The sequence below is a fragment of the Nomascus leucogenys genome, chromosome 14, assembly GCF_006542625.1.
Source record: "Nomascus leucogenys isolate Asia chromosome 14, Asia_NLE_v1, whole genome shotgun sequence".
NCBI classification, from domain to species: Eukaryota; Metazoa; Chordata; class Mammalia; order Primates; family Hylobatidae; genus Nomascus; species Nomascus leucogenys.
In genome coordinates, this window is record NC_044394.1 from 91,678,536 (window position 1) to 91,702,560 (window position 24,025).

At 58.1% G+C, this 24,025-nt stretch overlaps 1 protein-coding gene across 5 annotated transcripts in view; it reads right to left on the reverse strand.

The window, feature by feature from the left end:
* Window positions 1-24,025, reverse strand: part of SEPTIN9 (septin 9) — a 218,731-nt gene that overhangs the window by 104,701 nt on the left and 90,005 nt on the right. The window contains exon 1 of one of the 5 annotated variants that reach the window (XM_030827383.1): window positions 19,870-20,181. The exons of 2 other annotated variants lie outside the window; for them this stretch is intronic. Coding sequence is in view for 1 of the 3 variants with exons in the window: in XM_030827378.1 (XP_030683238.1) it covers window positions 22,702-22,756 (55 nt within the window). In the remaining 2 variants the exon portion in view is untranslated. Of the gene's footprint in view, window positions 1-19,869; window positions 20,182-21,916; window positions 22,476-22,701; window positions 23,606-24,025 lie in introns of those variants that run through there. 2 more of the 5 variants (XM_030827378.1, XM_030827380.1) reach the window with 2 other exon arrangements.

Sequence of the window (24,025 nt, forward strand, 5' to 3'; positions counted from 1 at the left end):
GCAGTGTCACCCCTCCACCCATAGAGCAGGAGGTTCCCACCTTTGCCAGCCATCTCCTTCATCTGTGAATTCAAGTCCCCTAAAGCCAGACTCCAGCCTCGCAAGCTCCCAAAAGCCTCCCTGGATCCCTTCTCCACTCCCCACCGATCTCAACTTGCTCCAAAAGCCTGAAGACCATTCATGTGCTTTGGCCCACTTCTGGGAATTTATCCCAAGGAAATAATCAGAAGTACAGAAAGATTTATGTAGGAAGACATTTGCATCAGCATTAAACTCACAAACCCTGGAAACAATCCGGGTTTCCGCAGATTTTCTAAACCCATATGTCAAAGGCCTGCACCATCATCAAAATCACATTTTTGAAGATGAGAAATGCTGAGAATATTAAGTAAAAATAGCAGGATACAAGATGTATACAAAGATCCTAATTCCATCTCACACACACATGTGCAGTTTGCACGCACACACACGCTCGCACCCGCACAGAAAATAACGATTTCTGGATGGAATGAATGGCGGTGGGTGTTGTTCATTACAATTTCCTGCCTTCTGAGATGCTTATACTACATGGGGATCACTTAGCATGTTCAGGGAATAAAACCATCGATATTGTTCTTTTTTTTTGAGACAGAGTCTTGCTCTGTCGCCCAGGCTGGAGTGCAGTGACGCAATCTTGGCTCACTGCAAGCTCCACCTCCCAGGTTCACGCCATTCTCCTGCCTCAGCCTCCGGAGTAGCTGGGACTACAGGTGCCCGGCCACCATGTCCGGCTAATTTTTTTGTATTTTTAGTAGAGATGGGGTTTCACCATGTTAGCCAGGATGGTCTCGATCTCCTGACCTTGTGATCCACCCGCCTCGCCTCCCGAAGTGCTGGGATTACAGGCGTGAGCCACCGCGCCCGGCCGATATTGCTCTTAAAAAACACACCTTGGTACTGGCTGGGCGTGGTGGCTCACACCTATAATCCCAGCACTTTGGGAACCCGACGCAACAGGATCGCTTGAGCCAGGAGTTCGAGACCAGCCCGGGCAAATGGCAAGACTCCATGTTGGAAAAGCAAAATTTAAAAAAAAAAAAACCACACACAGACCTTGATGCCAACAAGCTGGAGGGTGTGGATAACTGCACGCTGGCCCATCCCCATCCCCACCTCTGGAAAAACATCTCACAGCCCAGGATGGGCACAAGGCTTCTATCCTCAAGCACCTATGGTCTCAGCTGCGACACAAAGAGAGGCCACAGTGGGCCACCCTCCAGATGCGAACTTTCCCCTCCAGGCCCATGGGGGGGGTCGAAGCAGGAGCAGCCTGGATCTGGGCCTGTTTAGAGAGGAATGTGCTGCACAAGGGACCATTGTTAAGGCCCCTGCTCTGACCGCAGGCTGCCTGGCAAACTGCTCCCAGCTCCTGAAACCAGATCAAGCACTTCCTGGTGCACATATCAGGCCTCAGTCTGGGGAGGGAATACCAAGCAAGCCACAGAGCCCTGTTCCGGCCTAGGACAAATGTCATGCAAAGAAATGCTAGAGCCCAAGGTCAGAACAAACTCATGTGCAGCTCAGCTCTCGTAGGAGGGAGCCACGTGGCCTCTGCCCAGGGCAGGGTGGAATTCCGGGCTCAGGTTCCAGGAGCGCTAGCCCTGGTCAAACTGGGTCTCCTCTGAGCAGTAGCAAAGCAGGTTCTGTCCCTGAAGAAACACTGGCTACCTGGGAGCCAGGGTCAGGGCTCAGGGAACCCGGACAGATGGTGCCAGGGAGTACGGAGGCACCTCCCTGTACGCTACCCTGAGCCTGCAGGAAAAAGCCACGGGAAAACCTCACCTGGCAGGTAACTCCCCATAACCCTTAGGATCTTCAGAGCGAGTCCAGCAGCGTGTACGCCATGAGCACCTCCTTGTCTTCACTCTCCTGTGACGCTGGACCTTGGCACAGATCCCCAATCTGTGTAGGGTGGGGTGGGGAGTGAGGCAGGGCCTTGGCACTGGCAGAGCGGGGTCCAGTTGTGAAGGCTCCTTCGCCTCCTATTTATCCAGGACTTGGGGGACGAGGACCAAAGGCCTGGTGTGCCTTCGAGGAGCTGAAGGACCGCTCCAGGGCTGGAGACAGGACATATGGGCCTGCACGGGGACTGTGCTCTTTATTTCAGGGCTGACAGCAGGAGAACCAAACAGGAGAGTGACATAACCACAGTCTACCCTGAGCCTCAGTGTTCTCAGTGTCACCTGCTGTAGGAGGTGATGGGGTAATAAGGTGCCCCTGAGGCCGGGCACGGTGGCTCATGCCTGTAATCCTAACACTTTGGGAGGCTGAGGTGGGCAGATCACCTGAGATCAGGAGTTCGAGACCAGCCTGACCAAAATGGAGAAACCTCATCTCTACTAAAAATACAAAAATAGCCAGGCGTGGTGGTGCATGCCTATAATCCCAGCTACTCGGGAGGCTGAGGCAGGAGAATCGCTTGAACCCAGGAGGCGGAGGTTGTGGTGAGCCAAGATCGTGCCATTGCACTCTATCCTGGGCAACAAGAGCGAAACTCCATCTCAAAAAAATTAAAAAAAAAATAAGATGCCCTGGGTGCAGGCACAGCACACAGCAAGGATGACTGTTGGTGGTGTAATTACCATCTCCTGGGTGTGCATCTGTGGGGGCTGTGCATGCTGACATGTGTGGTCACCTTGCTGGTGGCAGAGGCTGTCCTGTCCTTACTGCCACCAATCACACCCACTGACTTTACATGGCCTATTTCTGTGTCTCCACCCAGAGCCTTTACTAGTGCCCAAGCCCTCGGAAGGCTGGAAGGAGTAAACAGTGCAGTCCTTAGCCAAGAACTGAAGTATAAAAACCCCAGCTCCCTTCCCCAACCCCAGGTGTGACAAGGCTGGGGGCACAGTCTGCAGTCTCCCCATGCTGCCCGGTACGGGGGCTGGGCGGCCACCTGTGGTCACAATGAGCTGAGGAGGCACCCTTTATTGGCTGGATTCCCTGCCTGGCCCATTCCCACACTCAGGCATCCCCTGGTGTCCCCTCCCACTGAAATCCCTGTCTCAGGACCTGCTTCTGGAGGGACACAAATTAGCCCCACCCCTGGACTGGGCTGCTTGGTGGAGGAGGGAGGTGGCTCCTGGAGCAGGTGGAGCAGGCTCCAGATAGGGAGGAGGACACAGTTGGGGTGATGGGGAGGGGCGTGTTCTCAGGCAGCAAAACAGTCCAAAAGGAAGGGCATAAAAATAGGTGCAGTGAAGCTGAGCAGAGCCTGCAAAGGGAAGCCAGGAAACAGCAGTGTCAGTGGAGGCCGGCCCCCGGGCTCCCCACAGAGACAACATCAACAGAAGGCAAAGTCCACATCAAGGCGGAGGAGGTGCTCCCTCCTTAGAGAGCCGCAGCCAGATGGTTCAAACCTGCCAAAGGTCTGGGAGGGAAGAACCGGGGTGCCACCCCGCCCGCCAGCTCAATCCCTTTCCCAGTCCCCTCCCCCTCTGCCTTCCCAAGGCCAGGCCTGGCTGGGCCATGGCGCTAGCAGCTAAGACCTGCCTCCAGTGCCGGCCCAGTCCACAGGAGGCCAGCTTGGTGGCCAAGGGTTACTGACTGCCCAGGCTTATCTGCACACATGGCCCGATGACTGAGGTCTGGGACTTGGGGTCATCATCCACGGTGCCTCTGGACAAGGAGGAAAAGAACCATTTCCACCAACCCCTGGATGGAGGTGCAGGGAGCGTCAATAGTATCCCTGAAAACTTCAAATGCACCAGGGGGGTCGGCACCCAGGGAAGAGCCACAGGAGGCCACTCAGGGTGACTGTGAGGTCACCCTGCCCCATCTGATGGGTTCTGATGACTATCTTTGCTCAAGTGTTAGAAGGAGGCTTCTTTCTCTCTGCCTCTGGCAACCCTGGGCCCGAGAAGTCCCAGGCACTCCGGGGGTCCTTCCTGCTCATCACAGCCCCACCCAGGAGGCCTGGCTCACTCTGCAATGATGATGTGCCTGTGGTTGGATTTTCGGCTGAGGCCAAGAGAAATAAACAAGCCTCCTCCTTCCCTCTGCACGCTACAGGAAGAGCAGCTCGCTGGCTGCAAGGGGACCCTCCACCCTGCCTATGGGGCACAGCAGCCCACAGCATTCCTTCCAGAAATGGAGCACTGGCAGGCCTGGGTCCCCGTAAAGGGGGTGGGCAGCTGACCTCAACAGCCAGCCCTTGGGATTCCAAACCTTCTCTTATCCCCCAACTTTGTGATGTTAATTTCTCCCTGGATAAAGCTCTCTAACAACCTGGCAAGCCGGCACCAGCTGAACCAGCCCCAGCCTGAACCAGCAGCTTTCCCCAGCCCAGCTACAGTCTCATCCCTCCAGAAGAGAAAAGAAGTCCTATGGATTCCTTTACAAGGAAACTCCAGACTCTGCTATGGTGTCGGCAGGGGACACTGGCACCAACTCCGGGTTTATTAAATGTCCCCCAAAACGATATGTCTTAAGTCCTAACTCCTTTAACCTGCAAACATGATCACATTTGGAAAATGGATCTTTGCAGATGTAATTAAGGTAAGGATCTCAAGGTGAGATCATTCTGAATTTAGTGGGCCCTAAATCCAATGGTGAGCATCTTTATAAAAGAAAAGGAGAAAGACACACAGACGGGGAGAAAGCCACATGGAGACGGGGGCCAGAGATCAGAGATGGTGGTGATGCATCTGCAGGCCAAGGAATGCCGGGAATCTCCAGGAGCCGCCGGAAGCTATGTTTGTAAGCCCCCAGGTTGTGGCACTCTGTTACAGCAACCCCAAGATATAGACCCCAGGAACAGAACACAGAAAAGAAAGGGGAAGAGGCCTTGAGCCTGCTGTGGCCACTCCGGCCATTCCGTTCGACTCTCTGAGTGTCCCGTCAATTCTGAAGCCCCTTCTAGCCACTGAGTCACCGGTTCTGAAAAGGGGATATGGGTGTCCTGGAGCTGGTCTAGCCTGGCAGGAGGCAGCCTCGCCCCACCACCCTCTCATCAGCCATCAGCTCACACAGGCCCTTCACAGTGGGCAAGCGCGTTGCCCCAGCCTCCACCAGCCATTCTCCTGCTCGGTCCCATCGGCCGCAGACCTTTCTGCTGTGTCTCCTCTGGCTCAAGAGGCCCATACATCCAGCCTTCCTGGGACAACCCCAGCTCACATCTGTTGTCCCACCGTAGTCATTCAAGGGTCCCTTTCACTACCAGGTGTCCCCCAAGGGACGTAAGAATCGTGCCCCACCAGAGAAGGGTCTTGGAGTAACCACACCCAGGGTCAGAGAGCCACCTGTTTAAGAATGGAAACGTGCGGCCGGTCGCGGTGGCTCATGCCTGTAATCCCAGCACTGTGGGAGGCAGAGGCGGGCAGATCACGAGGTCAGGAGATCGAGACCATCCTGGCTAACACAGTGAAACCCCGTCTCTTCTGAAAATACAAAAAAAATTAGCCGGGCGCGGTGGCTCACTTCTGTAATCCCAGCACTTTGGGAGGCAGAGGTGGGCAGATCACAAGGTCAGGAGATCGAGACCATCCTGGCTAACACAGTGAAACCCCAACTCTTCTGAAAATACAAAAAAAATTAGCCGGGCGCGGTGGCTCACGCCTGTAATCCCAGCACTTTGGGAGACAGAGGCGGGCAGATCACGAGGTCAGGAGATCGAGACCACCCTGGCTAACACGGTGAAACCCCATTTCTACTAAAAATACAAAAAATTAGCCGGGCGTGGTGGCGGGCGCCTGTAGTCCCAGCTACTCGGGAGGCTGAGACAGGAGAATGGCGTGAACCCGGGAGGCGGAGCTTGCAGTGAGCCGAGATTGCGCCACTGCACTCCAGCCTGGGCAACAAGAGCGAGACTCTGTCTCAAAAAAAAAAAAAAAAAAGGAAATGTACAATTTTTTTTTTTTTTTAAATGAAGGGGAGGTGGCTGCAGGCCTTCTGGGAAAGATTTCTCTATTCTTTTTTTTATTATTATTATTTTGAGACGGAGTCTTGCTCTGTTGCCCAGGCTGTGGTGCAGTGGCGCGATCTCGGCTCACCGCAAGCTCCGCCTCCCGGGTTCACGCCATTCTCCTGCCTCAGCCTCCCGAGTAGCTGGGACTATGGGCGCCCACCTGGGACAGCCACGTAGCAGCTTCTGCTTCATGCCATCTCTCTTTATGCAGAGCAAAACCAAGACCACAGTAAAGGCTCCAGAGGAGGCCGCCGCTCACAGGGCCTTGGGTCTTCTTCTTGAAAGACAGCCCAGCCTCCAAGAGGGCAACAGCGACAGATCCGGGACGAAGGCCTCTCTGTGCCTGCTCCCGCCATACCGCGTGCCCCTGGTTCCGGCAGCCACAGGGTCATTCCAGGCAGACTTTAAAGTTGTGCTAAGTTGCTGGACTTCCTTTTTTCTTTACTAAATCAGTTATGGGAATGGGAGCACATCTGGCACACACTCAGATGTGATACACTGGTCTAGGGCTCCCCCCACCCGCCACCCCCGGGTTTTAAACCAGCTGCTGGCTGCTCCACTAGGAGCAGATTGAGGGGAAATGGGCGGAAGCCGCAGGGGAAGAGATGTGAGGCAGATAAAGAGGAAGAATTTCCTGGCTGGGGTGGGGCCACCAGGGCCTGGGTGAGAGGGCCGCCCACCCTCCCTCCCTTGTGGAAGGCAGCAGAAGTGTGAGGCGGGATCTGTGTGGGAGAGTCTAGGTGTGGCCTGCCTGGGGATAGGAGAGGGACCAGATGACCTTTCGGGTCTCCTTGGGTCAAAGACTCCCTGATAAATGGCAGTCGCTGAAGGCAGGAGGGAGGCCCTGGGAGGTGATTGACTTCTAAAAACCACAGGCTGCAGCTCTGAGGAACTCAAAGGTTAAGTACGGAGTCCCCCAAAATGAGGCTTTCCTCAGCTTTAATCCCCCCACGTCCTTTAGGTGGCCCCAGACACCCCACCAGGGCCTCTCTGGCAGCTCTCCGACCTCGATTCTGGAGACAGAAAAACGTGATGCTGGCTCCGGGTCTGCTCAGAGCCCCTCGTCCCCACCAAAGGGTCACCAGCCACCACCTCAGCCCACCGCGTGTCCCTCCTTCCCCTCTACTCCCCACCCTCCAACAACAGCAGACACTTTCCCAAACACTCCTTTGCCCAGACCCCAGGCTTCACGCATGCTGCTCTTAGAAATGCATCCCAGCTCCCCGCGAGGAACCAGCAAGGCTGCCCTGTGCTCCTTCCCATCGATGGGAAGCTCTGCCGGACACCAGGACCCGGACCTGGAGACCCTGAGGAGCGTGTTGGTCAGTGTCTGTTCTGAGGTCCGGGACGGAGCTGCCAGGCACAGGCAGCATCGGTGTGAGGGTCCAGCCTCCTGGACAAGCTCTCCCTTGTCTGTTCCCAGACCTGTCACTGCACACACAGGTGGTGACCATTCCTGATCTGCCTGGGCAGAGAAGCCACCCCTCCCTCCCTCCTCGTCTCATTGTCGATTAAGGGAAATGTTACAAGCACTTAAAAAAAAAAAAAAAAAAGCGCCTAACACCAGTGGCCACTTGGCCCAGGTGGAGCCTCCATTAATCACGGGGCTCTCTGTGTTGTGGCCCCAAGGCGGGCAGCAGATGGCCTCTGCCCGAGCCAATATAAGCTGCAGCCTAATTACAGGGAACGGTGACCCCAGGGAGCAGAGTTCAGGCTCCGGTCACAGCTGCACCCAGGAGCCAGCTGCTTCCCTGGCCTGCAGAGCCAGGGAAGAGGTTTGGAGGACCAGCACTGAATGATATGACCCAAAGCACGCCAAGCTGGGCTGGAGGTGAGGGCAGAGCCACAGTGGCCACAGAGCCCCCCACGTGAACCTACACAGATCTGCCTGGTTTAGGTTCTGCTGAACTCCAGGGTGAGGGGGACCTGGTCTCCATTCTCAAAGACATGAGGAGGTTGACAAAGAAGAGTCACAGATAAAAGGGGGTGGTGGGTGTGCTGTGTAGGAAAGGCCACAACTGGACGCAGAAGATTCCAGAAGGGGTAACCAGAGAGAGGCAGCGCCTCCAGAAGACAGGCTGCCTGGCTGCTCCAAACAGCCCAGGGTGTGACCGAGGGGACTCTTGGACTCGGCCGGGGCCCCTCCTGCTCTGAGACAAGCCCAACTAAGAACTCAAAAAGCTCCCTGGAAACCTAGCGGGCAGGGTGGGCCCCTGGGAGGACCTCTGGTATACCCCGAGAGCCAGACACAGCGAGGGGGGCCCACACTTCTGCCCAGAAGCCTAGCGGTAGGGGGCAGGAGCCCAGGAAGGAGTGGGCGCTGAGACCAGAGGGGCCTACAGGAGAGGGGTCTGGGGTAGGGGGTAGCTGCTGAGAAGTCCAGGAAACGGCGCCTGCCTTTGGGGAAGTGAAGTTCTGGGAACAGGGTTGGTGAAGGGGGGTGGGAAGGGGGAGGTGGGGGGTGGGGGGTCAGGCTAGATCAGGCACCTTCCCCAGCAGCAGATTCATAAGCCTCTGGAATCTGTCCACAGAAATGACAAGTATCCCGCTCCCAGCCTTGTTCACACACTCACCCATCAAGTGTGGCAGGGACAGCCACCTCTTACCATCCACCTCGGGACCTGGACCTAAGTGGAGGTTTCTGGAGGGGCAGGTCCAGGGGAAAGGGTCTCCTCAGAGGCAGCCACCATTCAGAGGACCCGAGATGAGAACCTCATCACGCCCTCATCAGACAGAAGACATCGGCAGTCTCTCCGAGCCTGGTCTCCTGCTACCCACCCAGCACTCCCTCCGCTCACCCCAAGCCTAGAACATTCTGCTTCCCCTAAGATCAGCTGCTGCAGTGGACTGAATAGTGACCCCCAAAAGACATGCCAGAGCCCTAGCCCTCGGACCTGTGAACGTGACAGGAGTTGGAATAGGGTCTTTGCAGATGCAATAAAGGATCTCAAGATGAGAGCATCCTGGATTTGGGCGGGGGCTCTAAATGCAATGACAAGCGTCCTTACAAGACACACAGACACAGACAAAAGGCCATGTGAACACGGAGCAGGGAGTGGCGTGACGTATCTACATGCCCAGGAGCACCCGGGAGCCACCAGAAGCTGGGAGAGAGGCCTGGGCCGGAGCCTCCCACAGAGCCCCCAAAGGATCAGCCTGGTCGACACCTTGATTTTGGACTTTTGGCCTCTAGAACCGTCTTAAGCCCCCAAAGTTCGTGGGGCTTTGTTGCAGCGGCCCCAGCAAACTGTCATGGGGGCCTTCCTCCCCTGCTAAGCCTGGTACCCGAAGCTCCCCAGCTATCTGGGGCTAACCACACCGACCCTGGGACTTTCAGGTCACCCGTGTGTCCCGCTTTTCTGTTGAATCTTCAGTGCCCGTGCGGTCACAGCTTCCAGGCGCTGGGCAATCTATTCTTCTCTCTCGTGATGTGAGTCCTCTGGGCCTCCGAGTGGTCATCTGCCCTGCACTGAAGGCTGAAGTTCAATCCTGGAGAGAACTGACCCCTCGTGTCGGCAGGGCGGGCACTGTGCCCCCAGCACGGCCAGAGGGTACTGGCTGAAATGTGTCCCCCCTTTGCCCGTACTTTCCTTCCAAGTGGGGAAGCCAGAGAGGCCTCCCCGATCTTTCCCCCAGCCCCCCGGGGCAGGAAGCCTGTGGTCACCTGTCCACAAGGATCAGGTAGACAGACAACTACCCCCTCCCAGGCTACACCTCATCAACAGAGGGCCCCTCAATTCTGCTGGTGGCCCACGAGAGAAGGAAAAACTGAAGGAGTTGTTTACAGTAAACTCCAAACCCTGGTGCCAGAGAGGCCCACGGCTGAGCAAGGTACCCCCACCCCCACTGCCCTGAGCTGCCAACTCAGCCCAGCTCAGCACTGTGACCTCTGACCTGCCTGTGGGCCATGGGAGCCAGGCCTGCCAATCAGCATCTCCCAGATACCCATCTTGTGAAGTCCCCAGTGGCTGAGCGCTTCCCCGCCCTTCCCGGACAGCGTGGGCTACAGGGGACATTGGACAGGAAGACAGCCAAGCCTCCACTGCCCAGAAACTGCCCGGGCCCATTGCAGCAACAGGGACCCACCCACCAGCATGAGGCCCCTCTGCAGGAGGGGTGGGGGCAGAAGGGAGCCTGTGGGGCACAGGGCTGCAGGAGGAGTGGGGGCAGGAGGGAGCCTGTGGGGCACAGGGCTGCAGGAGGAGTCATACTTCTCTTAATTAAGTCGCAGGTTTCGGCCAAGTTATCCCCAGCATGGCTGCTTGCGTGGGAAGCCCACATTTGAGGGACTGTCTGGATGTGGCATGCAGGAGTCACAAGCGCCATCTACACTCACTCTGGGCCAGGCAGATGACCTCTCAGGTCTCAGTTTCCTGGTGAGGAACAGGAAGGGCTGGACCGAAAGATCCCTTCCAGCCCGGACATGGAATGACCCCACGAGGTCCACGGTGAGGTCTGTCCCAGCTCCACACACTAGCTTGGGCCAGCCATTTCCAAAGGCACAGCCACAGGGGCCTCGGAGCAGGGACAAGGAGGACCAGCCTGCTTCACCCTCCTGGGCAGAGGTCAAGGACCCTGCCTTTGGCCCACATTCCTTGTGGCCAAAAATGCAGAAGCAGGCAGTGCTAGCAGAGGCACCTAGACCTTTGGGCAAAGCAGGGGCTCCACCTGACACCCCAGGCCTGGAGCACGAGAAAACCAGCCTGGGCCTCGGGTGCCCTGACTGCCAGCGACCAGAGAACGTGACACTTTCCGGCCTCTGCTTCCTCATCTCTCAATCCCAGGGGGAGATTAGGTTGGGTGATGTGTTTTTCTTTTTGACAGTAAACTTTTATTTATTTTATTTTCATTCTTGTTTTAAGAGGGGGTCTCCCGTGGCCGGGTGCGGTGGCTCACACCTGTAATCCTGGCACTCTGGGAGGCCGAGATGGGTGGATCACTTGAGGCCAGGAGTTTGAGACCAGCCTGGGCAACATGGTGAAACCCTGTCTCTACTAAAAAATATGTGAGCTAGCAACTCCAAGTCCCCAGCAGGCTCCGAATGGAGGCTTAGCTCTTGTAGGATTCTCAGATCCTATAAATACGAGTATCTATAATCCAGCTACTCAGGAGGCTGAGGCATGAGAATCACTTGAACCTGGGAGGCGGAGTTTGCAGTGAGCCAAGAACATGCCACTGCACTTCAGCCTGGGACATAGTGAAACGCTGTCAAAAAAAAAGGGGGAGGGGGTCTCCCTATGTTGCCCAGGCTGGTCTCAAACTCCTGGGCTTAAGGAATCCTCCTGCCTTGGCCTCCCAGAGTGTTGGGATTATGGGCGCAAGCCACCATGAACTTTAAAAATAACATCTATTGCTTTTTTCCTGACTATAAAAGGAATTTAGGCACAAGGCCGAAAATGTGCAAAATGCAGAAAAACAAAGGGAAAAAATCTATAAACCCACAACCCAGGTAACCTCCATCAACATTCTGACAAATGTCTTTCCAGTCTTTACCGGGGAGTGTGTGTGTGTGTGTGTGTGTGTGTGTGTGTGTGTGTGTGTGTGTGTTTAAACAGGGTCATACAGTGACGATGCTGGGTGCTTTTCTCCATGTGGCGCCATGTAGCTGAGGTCCCTATACATTTCGGGCCCGTTCTCTCGATTCCCCTGTAATTCTAAGATTCTGATTCCAGATATGTCATTCTTGGCTCAGACTGTTCAGGAGAATCATTTCTGGATCTTGCTAAAAAATGGACTGCTGGTCCCCAACTCTTGGTGGTTCTGGCTCAGGAGGGCTGGGTGAGCCTGGGCACCCCGCAGTGTTTCTGGGGCGCTGCAGGTGTGAACCTCTTACCTCCTGAAGACTCACAAGCCTCATCTCCCCCATCCCCTCCTTCCTCCCCCTGAGAATCCTCCATTCGGAGGCTGCTGGGGACTCGGAGTTGCCAGCTCACAGCCCCACCCTGCCCCCACCTCCCCGGGAGTTATCCAAGGACAATGTCCAGCCTCAGCCGCCAAGTCTCAGCTCCAGGGTCAGTCACACACTGAAGGACATGCGGAAGTCGCCATGTGCTGGGCACTGCTGAGGACAAAGGCCTGAATGACAAGCGGGAATAAGGTCACAAGGTCCCAAAACCTGCCCGAGGTCCCACAGTCAGGGCCTTGGAAATCCATGATAACACCCAGTTTTAATACCCTGCCACAGAGCACAAGCAGGAGAGGGAGCAGCCCCCAGCCAGCCTCCCGCCAGCCTCTTTGCGAATCACCCCACTCCAGGTCACAGCCAGGGCAGCCGGCGCCTTCCTCCCCGCTCGACAGCCCTTGAGGGCAGGAGCCAGCTTGCCCATCATTGTCCCCTCTCCACTAGGGCCTGGCACCCTGCCTGGCATGTAGTAGAAGCCTAAGAAGGGCCCACTGTGTTCATTCTGCAATAGTCAATGTGCATGAGTGCTTACCATCCCTGAAGACAGTGATTTACTCTTGTCCCCACCGCACAGATGGGAAACCGAGGCACTGAGAGGCTGATGACTCCCCCACATTGCCGTGTGGGCTAGGGCAAGGCCAGATGTGAGCCGGCACGCTGGGCCATCGCGCCCTCTGCCTCCACACTCCACCCTGGACCTGGGAAAGCTACCCTCAGAGATTCCCCACGATGCTGACACCTCGCTCAGCCCCTCCGTGCACCCTCTCCCACGCTTCCCAGCCACCCAAAGTACCAGCCAGGTAGCACTGTTATTCTGGTTTGCAAACTCGGTCATTGAGTGGAAGAGCAGCCAGGCTGAAGTGGTGCAGAGGCAGCCCCCGTCAGACCCCAAGGCCGGGACCCCCAGCCATCCCCACTCTCCAAGGACTAGCAGAGATTTCCATCTCGCTCAGCCAGGGCCCAGGGAACAGGTCTCCGCAGCAGGGAGTGATGGACGGATGCAGGTGTGGACTGGGAGGACCTGGGCCGGCCTTCCAGTGCTGGAGCCTCCGCAGTGGGCTCTCGGGGGGATTAAAAGAGACCTCGTATACAGAGTACCAGCCCAGGGCCGGGCACCTAGGAGGTGCTCAATTAAAGGACATGGTCATGAAAAATAACAAGAAGCTCAGTCAGAGGAGGTGCCTGTGGGTAAGGAAGGAACAGCTGGAAGGGCCTGGACTTGGGTCAGAGACAAAGAATGCAAGAGGGAGGGAAGGAGGGAGGGAGAGAAGGAAGGAGGGAGAGAAAGGAAGGAGAGAGGGAGGGCAGGGCAGGCGACAGCTGGCTCCAGGGCAGCTGTGTGCAGAAGCCTGCTTCATCATTTAAATATTAGGAGAGATGTAAATATTTGAGTGAGGTCCTCCCAAGCCTGGCCTTGCTGTGGCCATAGCCAGGGCTGGAGGAAGAGTTCCTCCCTCACCAGGGTCTCCATTCTGTGCCCCCTACCCCAGCTGTCCCAAGATTCCATGTTTCTGGGCCAGGAGTAGGGGGCTGGGAGCAGCAACCAGGCAGGGCAGGGGGGCTAGGGAGGGACCTCGCCTTTGCCTCCACCCTCCTCCCTCTGCACAGTACTGGGCCTGCAAAGGTGCGAATGAAGGATCTCCTCCCCCACCTGACCCCAAGGGGCCCAGGTGGCCAAGGGTTTCTTTTGTAGTTTAGAAAAAAAGCAAAGCAGCCCTTTCTGAGGTTTTCTGGTGGAGGCCCAGGGTTTAAAGCTCGCTGCTACAAACCTTCAGCCCCCTCTGCCTTTCCAACAGTGCCTCTCTCCCACCTGGGTTATTTCACCACCCAGGTACCTCCCAGCCCCCCAGGCTTCCTGGGGAGGAGGACAGATGCAGAGCCTGGATCTCGTGCACAGCAGGGCCCCTCCAATGCTGTGGTGCACCCCGCTTGGCTGGGGGAGCCTGTCTCATGCCATGACCTGTGCTGGCACCAACAGCCCTCTCCCCCACCTCCCACCTGAGTGCCGAGGGCAGCTGTACCAGGCACAGACATACAGTCTTCCACACACGCTATGAGTCTAAAGAAACGGCAAGAGAAGGCTGAGCGCAGTGGCTCACACCTGTAATCCCAGCACTTTGGGAAGCCAAGGTGGGCGGATCACCTGAGGTAATGAGTTTGAGACCAGCCTGGCCAACAGGATGAAACCCCATCGCTACTAAAAATACAAAAAATTAGCTGGGCGTGGTGGTGGGTGCCTGGAGTCTCAGCTACTCAGGAGGCTGAGGCAGGAGAATCACTTGAACCCAGGAGGCGGTGGATGCAGTGAGCCAAGATCGTGCCACTGCACTGCAGCCTGGGCAACAAGAGCGAAACTCTGTCTCAAAAAAGAAAGAAAGAAAAAAGAAAAAAAAAATGGCAAGAGAGGCTGGCCAGCATCACTTGCCTGGAAACCTGCCTGGCAAACTCCTACCCCAGTCTCTGGTTAGGAAGCCTTCCTCCAGGAAGCCCTCCTGTTCTACCCCTTCTCCTGAGCCCATGCCTAGACCCCCAGTGCCTAAAATACAGCTGGCCGTTGGGGTACCCATGGATGGCTGTTAGATAAATAAGCCAACTGCCTCTCCCACCCCCAGCGACGCTCCCGGCCTGGCAGGGCATTCAGCAGTAACGCTCCTCGAGTGGATCCCGAGGAGCACCCGTCACCGTGCAATCTGCACCAGGGATTCCAGCCCTTCATTTTAAACCAAAGGAAAAAACCCAACCCCAGCAAACGTACAGAGCACTCCATTCCCTGATCTTTAATGCGGGGCAAGAGGCAGAGGACAGAGGAGAAGACCGCCCCTCCAGGCCTGGTTTGGAGCCAGAAAGACTTGCATGCTCTTACTGTAGATAACAGCGGTCTCTGGGGGACATAGGGCAGAGGCCTGGCCTGCCCCTCGCAGGGAAACTGCCCACCCACGTGGAAACCAGGGCCAAGGGTCCCTGCTTGGAACCAGCTTCCTGCACATGGGGTGGGGGGTGGGGACAGAAGGAGAGCCTAGACTGCATGGAAACCCACCAGACTGCTGGCTGTTGACCTGGCAGGAGCAGAACCATCTCCATCTTTCAGGGCCCTGCCTGGGGGAGGGGAGAGGCTACGTGGCTCTGTCCAGGCCACATTCCCCATGCCCAGGACTGCACTCTTCCCACCAAAATGAAAGATGAGACAGGTCCATCCTGAAGCTCCTGGAGACAGGAAGGGGGTCTGTCTGTGGCCCAGGTGGCTCCCTCCCTCATACCCAAGGGGTCCTACAAGGAGGTGCCAGGACCCCCAGGCCCTGCCCCAGGGAACTGCTGCCTACGAAGTCCACAGGTAGAGACAGCCAGGAATGGGTCTCTAACTCATGCCACTGGCTATGGGTTGGAGGCTGCAAAACCAGGCACAGAATCAGAAAAGACCTGCCACAGGCTGCAAAGGGCTCCGGAGAGCTCCAGCCCCTCAGAGGGGCAGCACTGTGGAAGGGTGAGAAGCAAAAGCCAGCTCCCGGGAACTGCCTGTTCAGAGTCTACATAACACCCAGGTGGCACGAGACAACGCCCTACTCCCCACCCCACCCTTCTGCCATCCCCCAAGACCTGAGTCCCTAGGGGCGCTCCTTGAAGACAGGGATGCGGGGTAACTGCTCCCCTCCAGCTGTACATCCGGAAGCATCCTACACCCAGATGACCCCTTTGAGGCTGTGGCCAGAGTTTCGGGCAGGGGAGGGGAAGCGGGTGGATGGGAAGGCAAGGAAGACTCTCCCAGGAAAGCTGCACCAAGTGTCTGCATGGCTTCATCGCCCACATGTAAGGCACAGGTTCCTGGCTTTGAGGACACAGGAAATTCAATGCCATGTGGGGAGGAAGGCACTGCAATGTATTTAAGGCCAGGCCCTTTGATTTTCTGGATACTGGACAAATGATGGCTTCTCCAGTTGGCCCAGAGATGCCAGGGGAGACAGCATGCCAAAGGCTGTAGGGAGAGATTCAGAGATTCAGAAATTTCAGAGAAAGAATATGGGCAAGGAAAAACAAAAAAACACAAGAAGCCAAGTAAAGTCTGAGCCCTGCATTCCCGGCCTCCCCTATGGCCACGGGCAATCCCCTGGAGACCCAGCTACGGGGAGCAGTGGGGGCAGGCACGGCGGGCGGGGGCAGCAGGCATGGGGGGTAGGCGGGCCTCGCTGTTTATGGTCCCGGCTGACATCGAGGTCATCTTCTTGTTCCTCTGTCTAAGTTTCTGGGCATTGGCAGGACTTTTAAAAACGACAACAAACTTGAAGTCTCTAGAACTGTCTGCTGGCCCAGTCTAAACAGAGCCTCGGGGCTCTGCAGACCAAATTCAACAGCCTGAGCCCAGAAATGCCCCCAGGCGCCTGGGGGTGTCTAGGGGCCAACTGGTGGGTCTGTTTGGCTGGAGAGATGACAAATCCTCCCACTTCTGGGACTGTGTTCCAGAGATTTCCGGACCCTTTGGTCTCATAAGTAACTCAGAGCCTCCAAATTTGGGAAAAACCAAGAGGGCTTTGGAAAGAAAGCCAGTGTTTGACCATTTTTCCTCAGTGGCTTTGTCAAGGGAGAGCACAGAAACTTGCTTTTCGGCTGGGCTTCTGGGATGAATCAAAATAATTAAAAAAAAAAAGTCGGGGGAGGGGGTGGCAGAATCGCCTGGGGCTCCGGCCTAGGCTATACACCAAGGAGACTTCAGAGGAACAGGCCAGCCCCATCCCCAGCACGGTGAGGGAGGGGCATTTGGGTGGCTGGCAAAGGGAAGAGATGGCAATAGTGAGGCCCTGAACCCGGTGGCCAAGCCTCAACCCTGAGTGTGACCGCCCCTGATGCCTAGGCACGCAAGAAATGGGAGGTGGAGAAAGGAGGAGGAGACCCTAGTTCTGCTCTCCTGGCACCAGGATATCAGGGAACAGCACCTCTCTCCCAACAGGCAGGCAGAGGCCACAAGTTGCCAGGCTGAGAAGTCCCTGGCTCCTACACGCAAATGCATAATCTGCACATCTGCATTACCCTGGGTGATACCCATCACGTATGGCCACCATGCACGCTCTCCACCACCAAGACAGCCGATGAGACCAGGTGGCCACCGTGTACCGGGCACTGTGGTGACTGCCTGATACTGAACCCCGGGGGCTCAGGCTCTGGTGAGTTTGTTTTTCCAGGCACCCAGTCCCCGCTCCACTTCCTGACACCCCGGGCCCAGTGTAGGGGTGTGGGGGTGCTCAGTGGATGGGTCCACGGGCTGGGCGAGCAGCACGCAACCTTGGCCCATCAGCCCTTGGTCTCACCACTGGACAAGATGAGACTGTTCCAGCTGCCAGCCCAGCTCTGCACCACACTTGACTGAACCCTCGCTGAGGCCTGCTGGACAAGAACGTTCAGGGCAGCGGGTACCACTCCCTGCGACACACGCCCTGCCACAACCTCTTTTCAGGGAAAGGCCGGCCTGCAGAGCCGAACGCAGGCTGCCAGCACCCCCGCTGTCCTCACAGTCTGGTCATCCAGCAAGTGCTCATCTCACTGTCAGCACTTGGCCCTGCAGATGGGCATATGGTCCACCCATCTGTGACACTCCAGGGTGGGGGTGGGGGTAGAGGGTGGCAGGGAAGACCAGGACAACCTCCCAGTAAGAGGAACCTGCAGCCAACATGACACCAGCCTCCAGAATGTCAGCCAGGCAGGAAAAGGGGGGTCCCATGGCTACACTGGGAGCCTGGGTATCTGTCGGGCTCAGAGGGACCCCCAGGCGGGCCCTACGGGCACTGGTGTCTGCCGTGCTTTCCATAATTAGTGGTGACCGCGCTGTCCGGCCTTGTTCACACAGTGGCATCACACAGGCCCTTGCCTGAGACCTGCCATCCCCAGATCTACATGTTTAAGCATCCAAACCTACCTGTCCTTTGCAAATGCCCCCTTTTCCCGCCCAGATGCCACACCAGCCGCGACACCCACCACACCCGTAGGAGGCAGGACCCGTGCTCAGCGCCATGGGCTGCATCTGAGAGTCCTCCAGCAACCCTCAAAGAGAGCTGTTTCTAACCCCACTTTGCAGGCAGAGAAACAGGCGAAGAAACTGAAGAAACCGAAGCTGCCCAGCTTTCCAATGGCAGAGTGAGGGTGGCCTGGGCATCCCTACGCTGCCATACCCCTCACTCCTCCAAAGCACTGCCCCTCTGGATGCAAACTCTGTCCACTAGCCCCATTCAAAACCTTCCTGGACAGCCACAGCCCGCAGAAAGCATTTCCAGCCTGCAGTCACCCAGTCACTGCAGGGGTGTCCTGGTGTTTACCTCCACCTGCCTCTTCCCAGACATCCAGCCCAGGGAACCCACAGCTCAGCTGCAAGGCTGATCACAGTGCATCTGCTGACTGGGTGCTGTGTCCGCCCCCCTCTAAATGAATCAGCTCGTAGTCGGGACAGTGGGTCTGTCTGGCCCTGGGCTCTGAACTCAAAGAGCATCAAGTCAGTGCTGCCAGTGGCTGTGGGACCCGTCTAAGAGGCCTGCCCCCACTCCCCATGGCTCCTGCCTCCCACCACAAAAGCTCAAACTGCAAGGAGGCAGTATTCACAGGAGGCCTTGAGAAAGGCAGGATTCATCACGCAAGAGGCCTCCTGGCTTTAATTAGGGACAGGTCTGCACCTATTACCAAGCAACGGGGCCTTTTTCTCTAGGGAGGAAAGAGGCACCTGAATCCTGCCAGCACCAGCTCCCACGTCCCGGAGGTGTTGAGACTCTCAGACAAGAAGGCGTATCCACACGATCCTTCCCACCCAGAAGCCCGTCCCACAGCCTGCTCTGCCTCCAGCACACAGCTCTGGGGGTCCTCCTTGGGCGACAGTGGGGGCTCGGGAGAAGTTCAGATGCCAAACAGCTCTGGGATCTGAGCACGTGGGTCCTGGGCCAGATTGTTTCAACAAACATCAAGGACTTTTGGATTCTTTCTCGGTGTGCAAATCTGGTTACAGCAAACACTGCTGAGCAAAGCAGGCCAACAGCTGGCACTTGGAAAGGCTTTTGTTACACGAAGACCCGAGTCGTAATCATGTTTGCGATAACAGATTTGGCCTGAATTCACGAAAGTACATGCCGTCCGCCAGCCCCATGCCTCCACCAACCAGAAGGGAGAAAGAGGAAAGGGTCATCCCTCTTGTCACCCTATTACGTACGGGCAGTGGCGGGTGCTGCAGTCGCCTGGAGGCACATTTGTACAGTGAAAAAGTGGAAAATGAGACTCTAAAAATCTCATCAGCCAAATACAAAACATTCTCCTTGATGCTACGTGGGGGCCTCCACAGAGCCCTAAGACCTTGAAGCCGGGAGACCTATCTTGAAGGGGGAGCAAAGGCGGGATGCGGGAAGTTTGAGTCCACGGAAGACACTGATACCCTCTCCATTCCCGGGAACTCTGAGCCTGCAGGACCCAGCCAGAACAGCAGAAGGACTGAATCCCCGTGCAACTCATCAGTGATGGAACATACAGCCATGGTGCCCTTGGTCACCAAGACGGGAAGGATGGGGAAGGCCCTGGGTGAAGGGGACAGGCAGGGAAGGAAAAGGTGAAGAGAAAGGTGCTCCCCAGGGAGGGGGTAGATGTGCCCAGGACATGGGACATTGGCAGAATTTTAATTCCAAGCACACACACAGGCCCACGGATGGCTTCCTGTCTACCTGCTCCTTGCGGGTGTGCTCTGCCGGCCTGGACACCTGCCCCTTTCCCCATGCCAGGTCACTTGCTGTCTACCCTGTATACTGCCACTAGTTCTAAACCTGCCAGAACACCCTGATCAGGGCCCTGTGGCCTCTGTTACAGGATTCCAGGCTCGATTGGAAAACTGCCCCCAGAGATGCCGTGGCTCAGAGCTCGACCTGCTTTAGGGGTGGCCCCTGGAGTCTCCGCCCCCCAGCAACCCACATGGTGACAGGCACCCACATCCGCTGGCCTCAGGAACCGTGGGGCCACCATCCCAGCGCTGCGAGGAGCTGGCAGTTTCCTCCCCACCCTTTCGGCCTACCTTGCAGGAACCAAAACACCAGGTGAGCCACCCCGGGAAAGAGACCTGTGCTCCTGCAGTGCTGCTCCTGCACCCATTCCCAGCCACTCCAGATGCTTCCCGTGGACCAACTGCACTCCCGGCGGGCATGCCTGGCCCTCCGCAGCCTGGCCCATCTGATCTTCACAGGCAGGCCCCTCCTTATGCCCCAAGCCCCCTCTCCAGCCAGCTCATTCCGGCCTCCCCCACTGTTGCTGGCTGCCGCTGGCCAGAAGGCTCTCCTTCCTCTTGCAATCCAATTCCTACTTTCCCTCAAGGTCCGCCTCCTCCATACTGACTTCTCCCCTGCTAGCTAGTGGTGACCCTTCTCTACCGTGATTTGGAAGCTGCCTGTCCACATCATCCCTGGCTGGGCTGAATCACCCTTTCTCCTCCACCTCCTCCAATCATCCCTTCCCCACGTCTGTCTGTCCACCCAAGGTTGTCCATCTCCCATATATATACCCCCACACCCCCCAACTATACTCCAGTCTCCTTGGGCACCAGGGAGGACCACCTTTCCATGCCCCAGGTCAGCCCCCATGCACACGCACACTCGTGCACACACACACTCTCTCACACCTATCGACTAGGGCCACCTGATGGCTCTAAGGCCAGAATTCCCAGCAAAACCATTCAGGGCACACAAGGGGGACGCTGATAAACACAGGGAACCAGCAGATTGAGGCCCCACTCCCCAAGACTGAGAAACCTTCCCCCAGAGCCAAAGGATTGCCAACTGTTGCACCAGGATGGTCTCAATGAGCCCATTGTCTTGGACTAAATTACAGGGTCACGAAACTGGCTTGGGAGGCAGCCGCAGAAGCAGCTCCAGATGGAGGCACATGGGGGCGAGGGTGGAGTTTCACCCAGAGACCCAAGGCAGGGGCACTAACAACTTTCATAGTGCAAATGGTGACAGCTGTACAACCAACACAACCCCAAACCCTGGCCTCCCCTCCCGCCACAGGGCTCCCGTTGAGACACGAGAGCTCTTCCCCAGAAATCCCACCAGGGACCCAACACTTTCGGTTAGGAACTGAGAGCAGAGACCTCGATCCCACAGGCAGGAGGAGGGCTCCGCACAACACAGGGCCTCTCTCCATAAGGGCTTACTGGAAAGTGGTCAGATCCGCTACGTCGTGCCAGTTGGACATTTGGGACAAGGAAGGCCCCTGGAAGAGTGGTCGCAGGAAAGAGTTGCAAAGAGGCAAGGGCAGGGAGGTCACATTCACTCGGGGACTGCAGGAGGCTCAACGGAACACAGTGGACCTAGGAAGACCCCGGTATGAGCATGTGCCCAAAGATGTCCAGATGAGGAGGTGTTGCGGGGGAGGCAGGGCGGGAACAGCAAGCCCTCCCAGCTCTGCAGACCCAGACCTCCCCTCCCCTCCTCTGGGAAGCATGGACGCAAAGGGATAGAGCCTGAAAAAGTGCTTTCACCACTAAGCTGACAAAGTAACTATGACGTTTCGAGCTCACACTCTACACAGCGCCAGTGGCCACTGGATCACAACCCCCTCCCGTCCCTTCACCGCCCCACACCCTCCTCAGGCCCAGCCCTCAAGAACAGCCACTGGCACTCTGCTTGGCGTCCAGCCAAAGTTCCGGTCCCCCAGGAGGCCCCGCCTCCCCCACACAGATAGGGCTGACCCCAGGTGGGCCGTGTGGGCAGCTGGGCTCAGGACACCCAGACGCCAGCCCTGGTTCTGGCCATGGAGCGGGGAAGACCTCAGGCTGGTCACCTCCCAGCTTGGCCTGACACCTGAACAGTTTGCTCATTTCAACACAGCCTTTCCCCCTCCCGGCCCACCAGAGGGCTCTGCCCAAGTCAGCCTAGGAGCCTCTCCGAGGGGCGGGGGCTCCAGGTTCCCGCAGAGGCAGGCCCGCCCCTCAGAAGCCCTGCCCCAGAGCGCTGGAGACCATTGTGTGAGCTTCCCCTCCGCCTGCTGTATTTACTCCCGCGGACGCAGGACGCAGAGCCCCAGCACTGGCAGTCACGAGGACGCAGGAAAGCGCACGCACTCACAGGCGCAGAGACGCGGACGCCAGACCCAGGCTTGGACCGAGCAGCCCCCGCAAGTCCCAACACACTTTGTAAACCCCAAAGACAGGAGAGAGCCAAAATGCTCTCCCTGCCCACACGCAGGCCCCTTCTGCCCCCCACGGCCGGATTCTGGGAGGCGGATGAGGATGTCCCCAGGCCTGGATGGGGGCCATGGGACATCCCACTCTGGACCCTGCCACGACCTGGGATGTGTCCGTTCGGTGCTCCCGGCCCACGGGCTGCACAACTTGGCGGCCCCGAAACTGGCGTGGGGGAGGGGAAGGCTGTCCACCCGAGCAGGACGAGGCTGTCCACTCGGTCGGAGGTGAGGAACGACCTCCCTATCCCGTTGCCAGGTCCAAGCGGGGCCCGAGAGCCGCCGGGGAGAGCCGAAGGGAGGGGACCGATAGATTTCCCAGAGTGAAACTGTGCGTCCTGGAGAGTTCAGAGGCAGCCCCGCGAGCCCTGGAGGAGGTCGCTGTCGCTCGGCAAACACAAACAACAATAAAAGGAAGGAAACCCAGGCGGCAGTGCGCAGAACGAGCGCAGGGTCCTGTGAGGGCGCGCAGGGTCCACGCGGGTCCCCCTAACAGGGTCCCCCACGTAGGCGGCGCGGGCATGGGGCTGGGGGCGCGCGGCGCTCTCGGCGGGAGGGCGCCTGGATTAGGAGTCGCGTCTCCCCTCGGCGCACCCCCGTCCCGCGCCAGGCCCACCCGCAGGGTCCTCTCCAGCACTCCCGCGGCCGCAGCAGCCAGCCCAGCACCCACCTTCGAAGTCCGAAATGATCCCGTCCAGCTGCGCGTTGACCGCGGGGTCCGACATGGTGGCTGGTGGGCAGCGGGTCGCGCGGAGGGCAGCGGCGAGGAAGCGCCCCCGGCGGGGCCCGGGCCCTGCGCGCTGGCTGGGGCGCCGCGCCCGCGCTCCTGCAGTGCAGAGCTAGCTGCCGGAGGAGCCCCTAGGCCCCCTGGCTCAGCTGAATGAATGGGGGAGGAAGGCGGGCGCCGGCCCCTCCCCGTGCGCTGCGCCCCCGCCCCGCCCCCGCCTCCCGGGCGGATCAGGTTCCCACACCCGCACGGGCCTCCCCGTCTCGCACTGGCTGCTCCGCCCGCCTGTCAAGGCCGGGCCTGGGGGGCTGGGGCCCGAGCGGCCGCTGGGGGACAGTCCTGGGCACACGACCGGAGCGCCCCCCTTCTCCCCGCCTGGCCCGCGCCCAGGGGACGGCGAGAGACGCGGCCTCAGCCCCTCCCCCCGGGCGCCCCGCTGCGGCCAGATGTGGGCGGATGTGGAGGCCGGGCCACGGCGAGGAGGGCGGGCGCCCAGAGGGGAAGAGATGCCTCCCCTTCCCCGGGCGCAGGGTCCTTCTGCAGGAGGCTGTATTTGGGCAGCCAAACAAAGTTCTCTGTCACCGCGGCCGCGCGCTCTGCGTCTGCAAGGGTTAAGCGGCGGCGCACGCGGCTGGCAGGCAGGATCCCGGCCTGTGGACTCCAGAGCCGAGGGGCGCAGGGCGAACATGCGAGTCCCATGGCACCAGCGAGAGGCCACCAACTCCCACCCACCGAGGGCACCCCTGCAGCTAACACCACCCCCCACGACCACCACCCCGGGGGCCACTGCTGCACCCTCCTGGGTGGGCCCTGGAGAAGGCACTGTCTGGGAGAAGGGGCACAGGGCGGGGATAGAACACGGCTGTCAGAGAAGCCAGGGACGGGCGTCGCCTCCCTCCCTCCACAATAAGGGCCTCCTGAGAGCAGGAAGTAGATCTTCCAAAGGAAGGTGTGAAGGAAGGAGCTAGGCAGTGAGTGAGCAGAAAGAGAGCTGCCCCAAGGGCTTCTCCCTCCCTTCTGGGCCCTAACCTGAGGCCTAGCCCTCCCTCCAGGCCAGCGGTCTCTACCCTTAAACTCTATTACCCACAAGGCAGGCAGGGCCGAGGGGCTGGGGTAGACCTGGGGACCTGGGTTAGACACAGAACTTCAGAAGCAACAGGCTGTCATCCTCAAGAAGGGCCCTCCAGGTCTGTCACCTACAACAGAGAGAGGCGCTTCTTCCACTCACCCTGGAAAGCCAGAAACCCTCTCCTGCACGCTCTCCCTG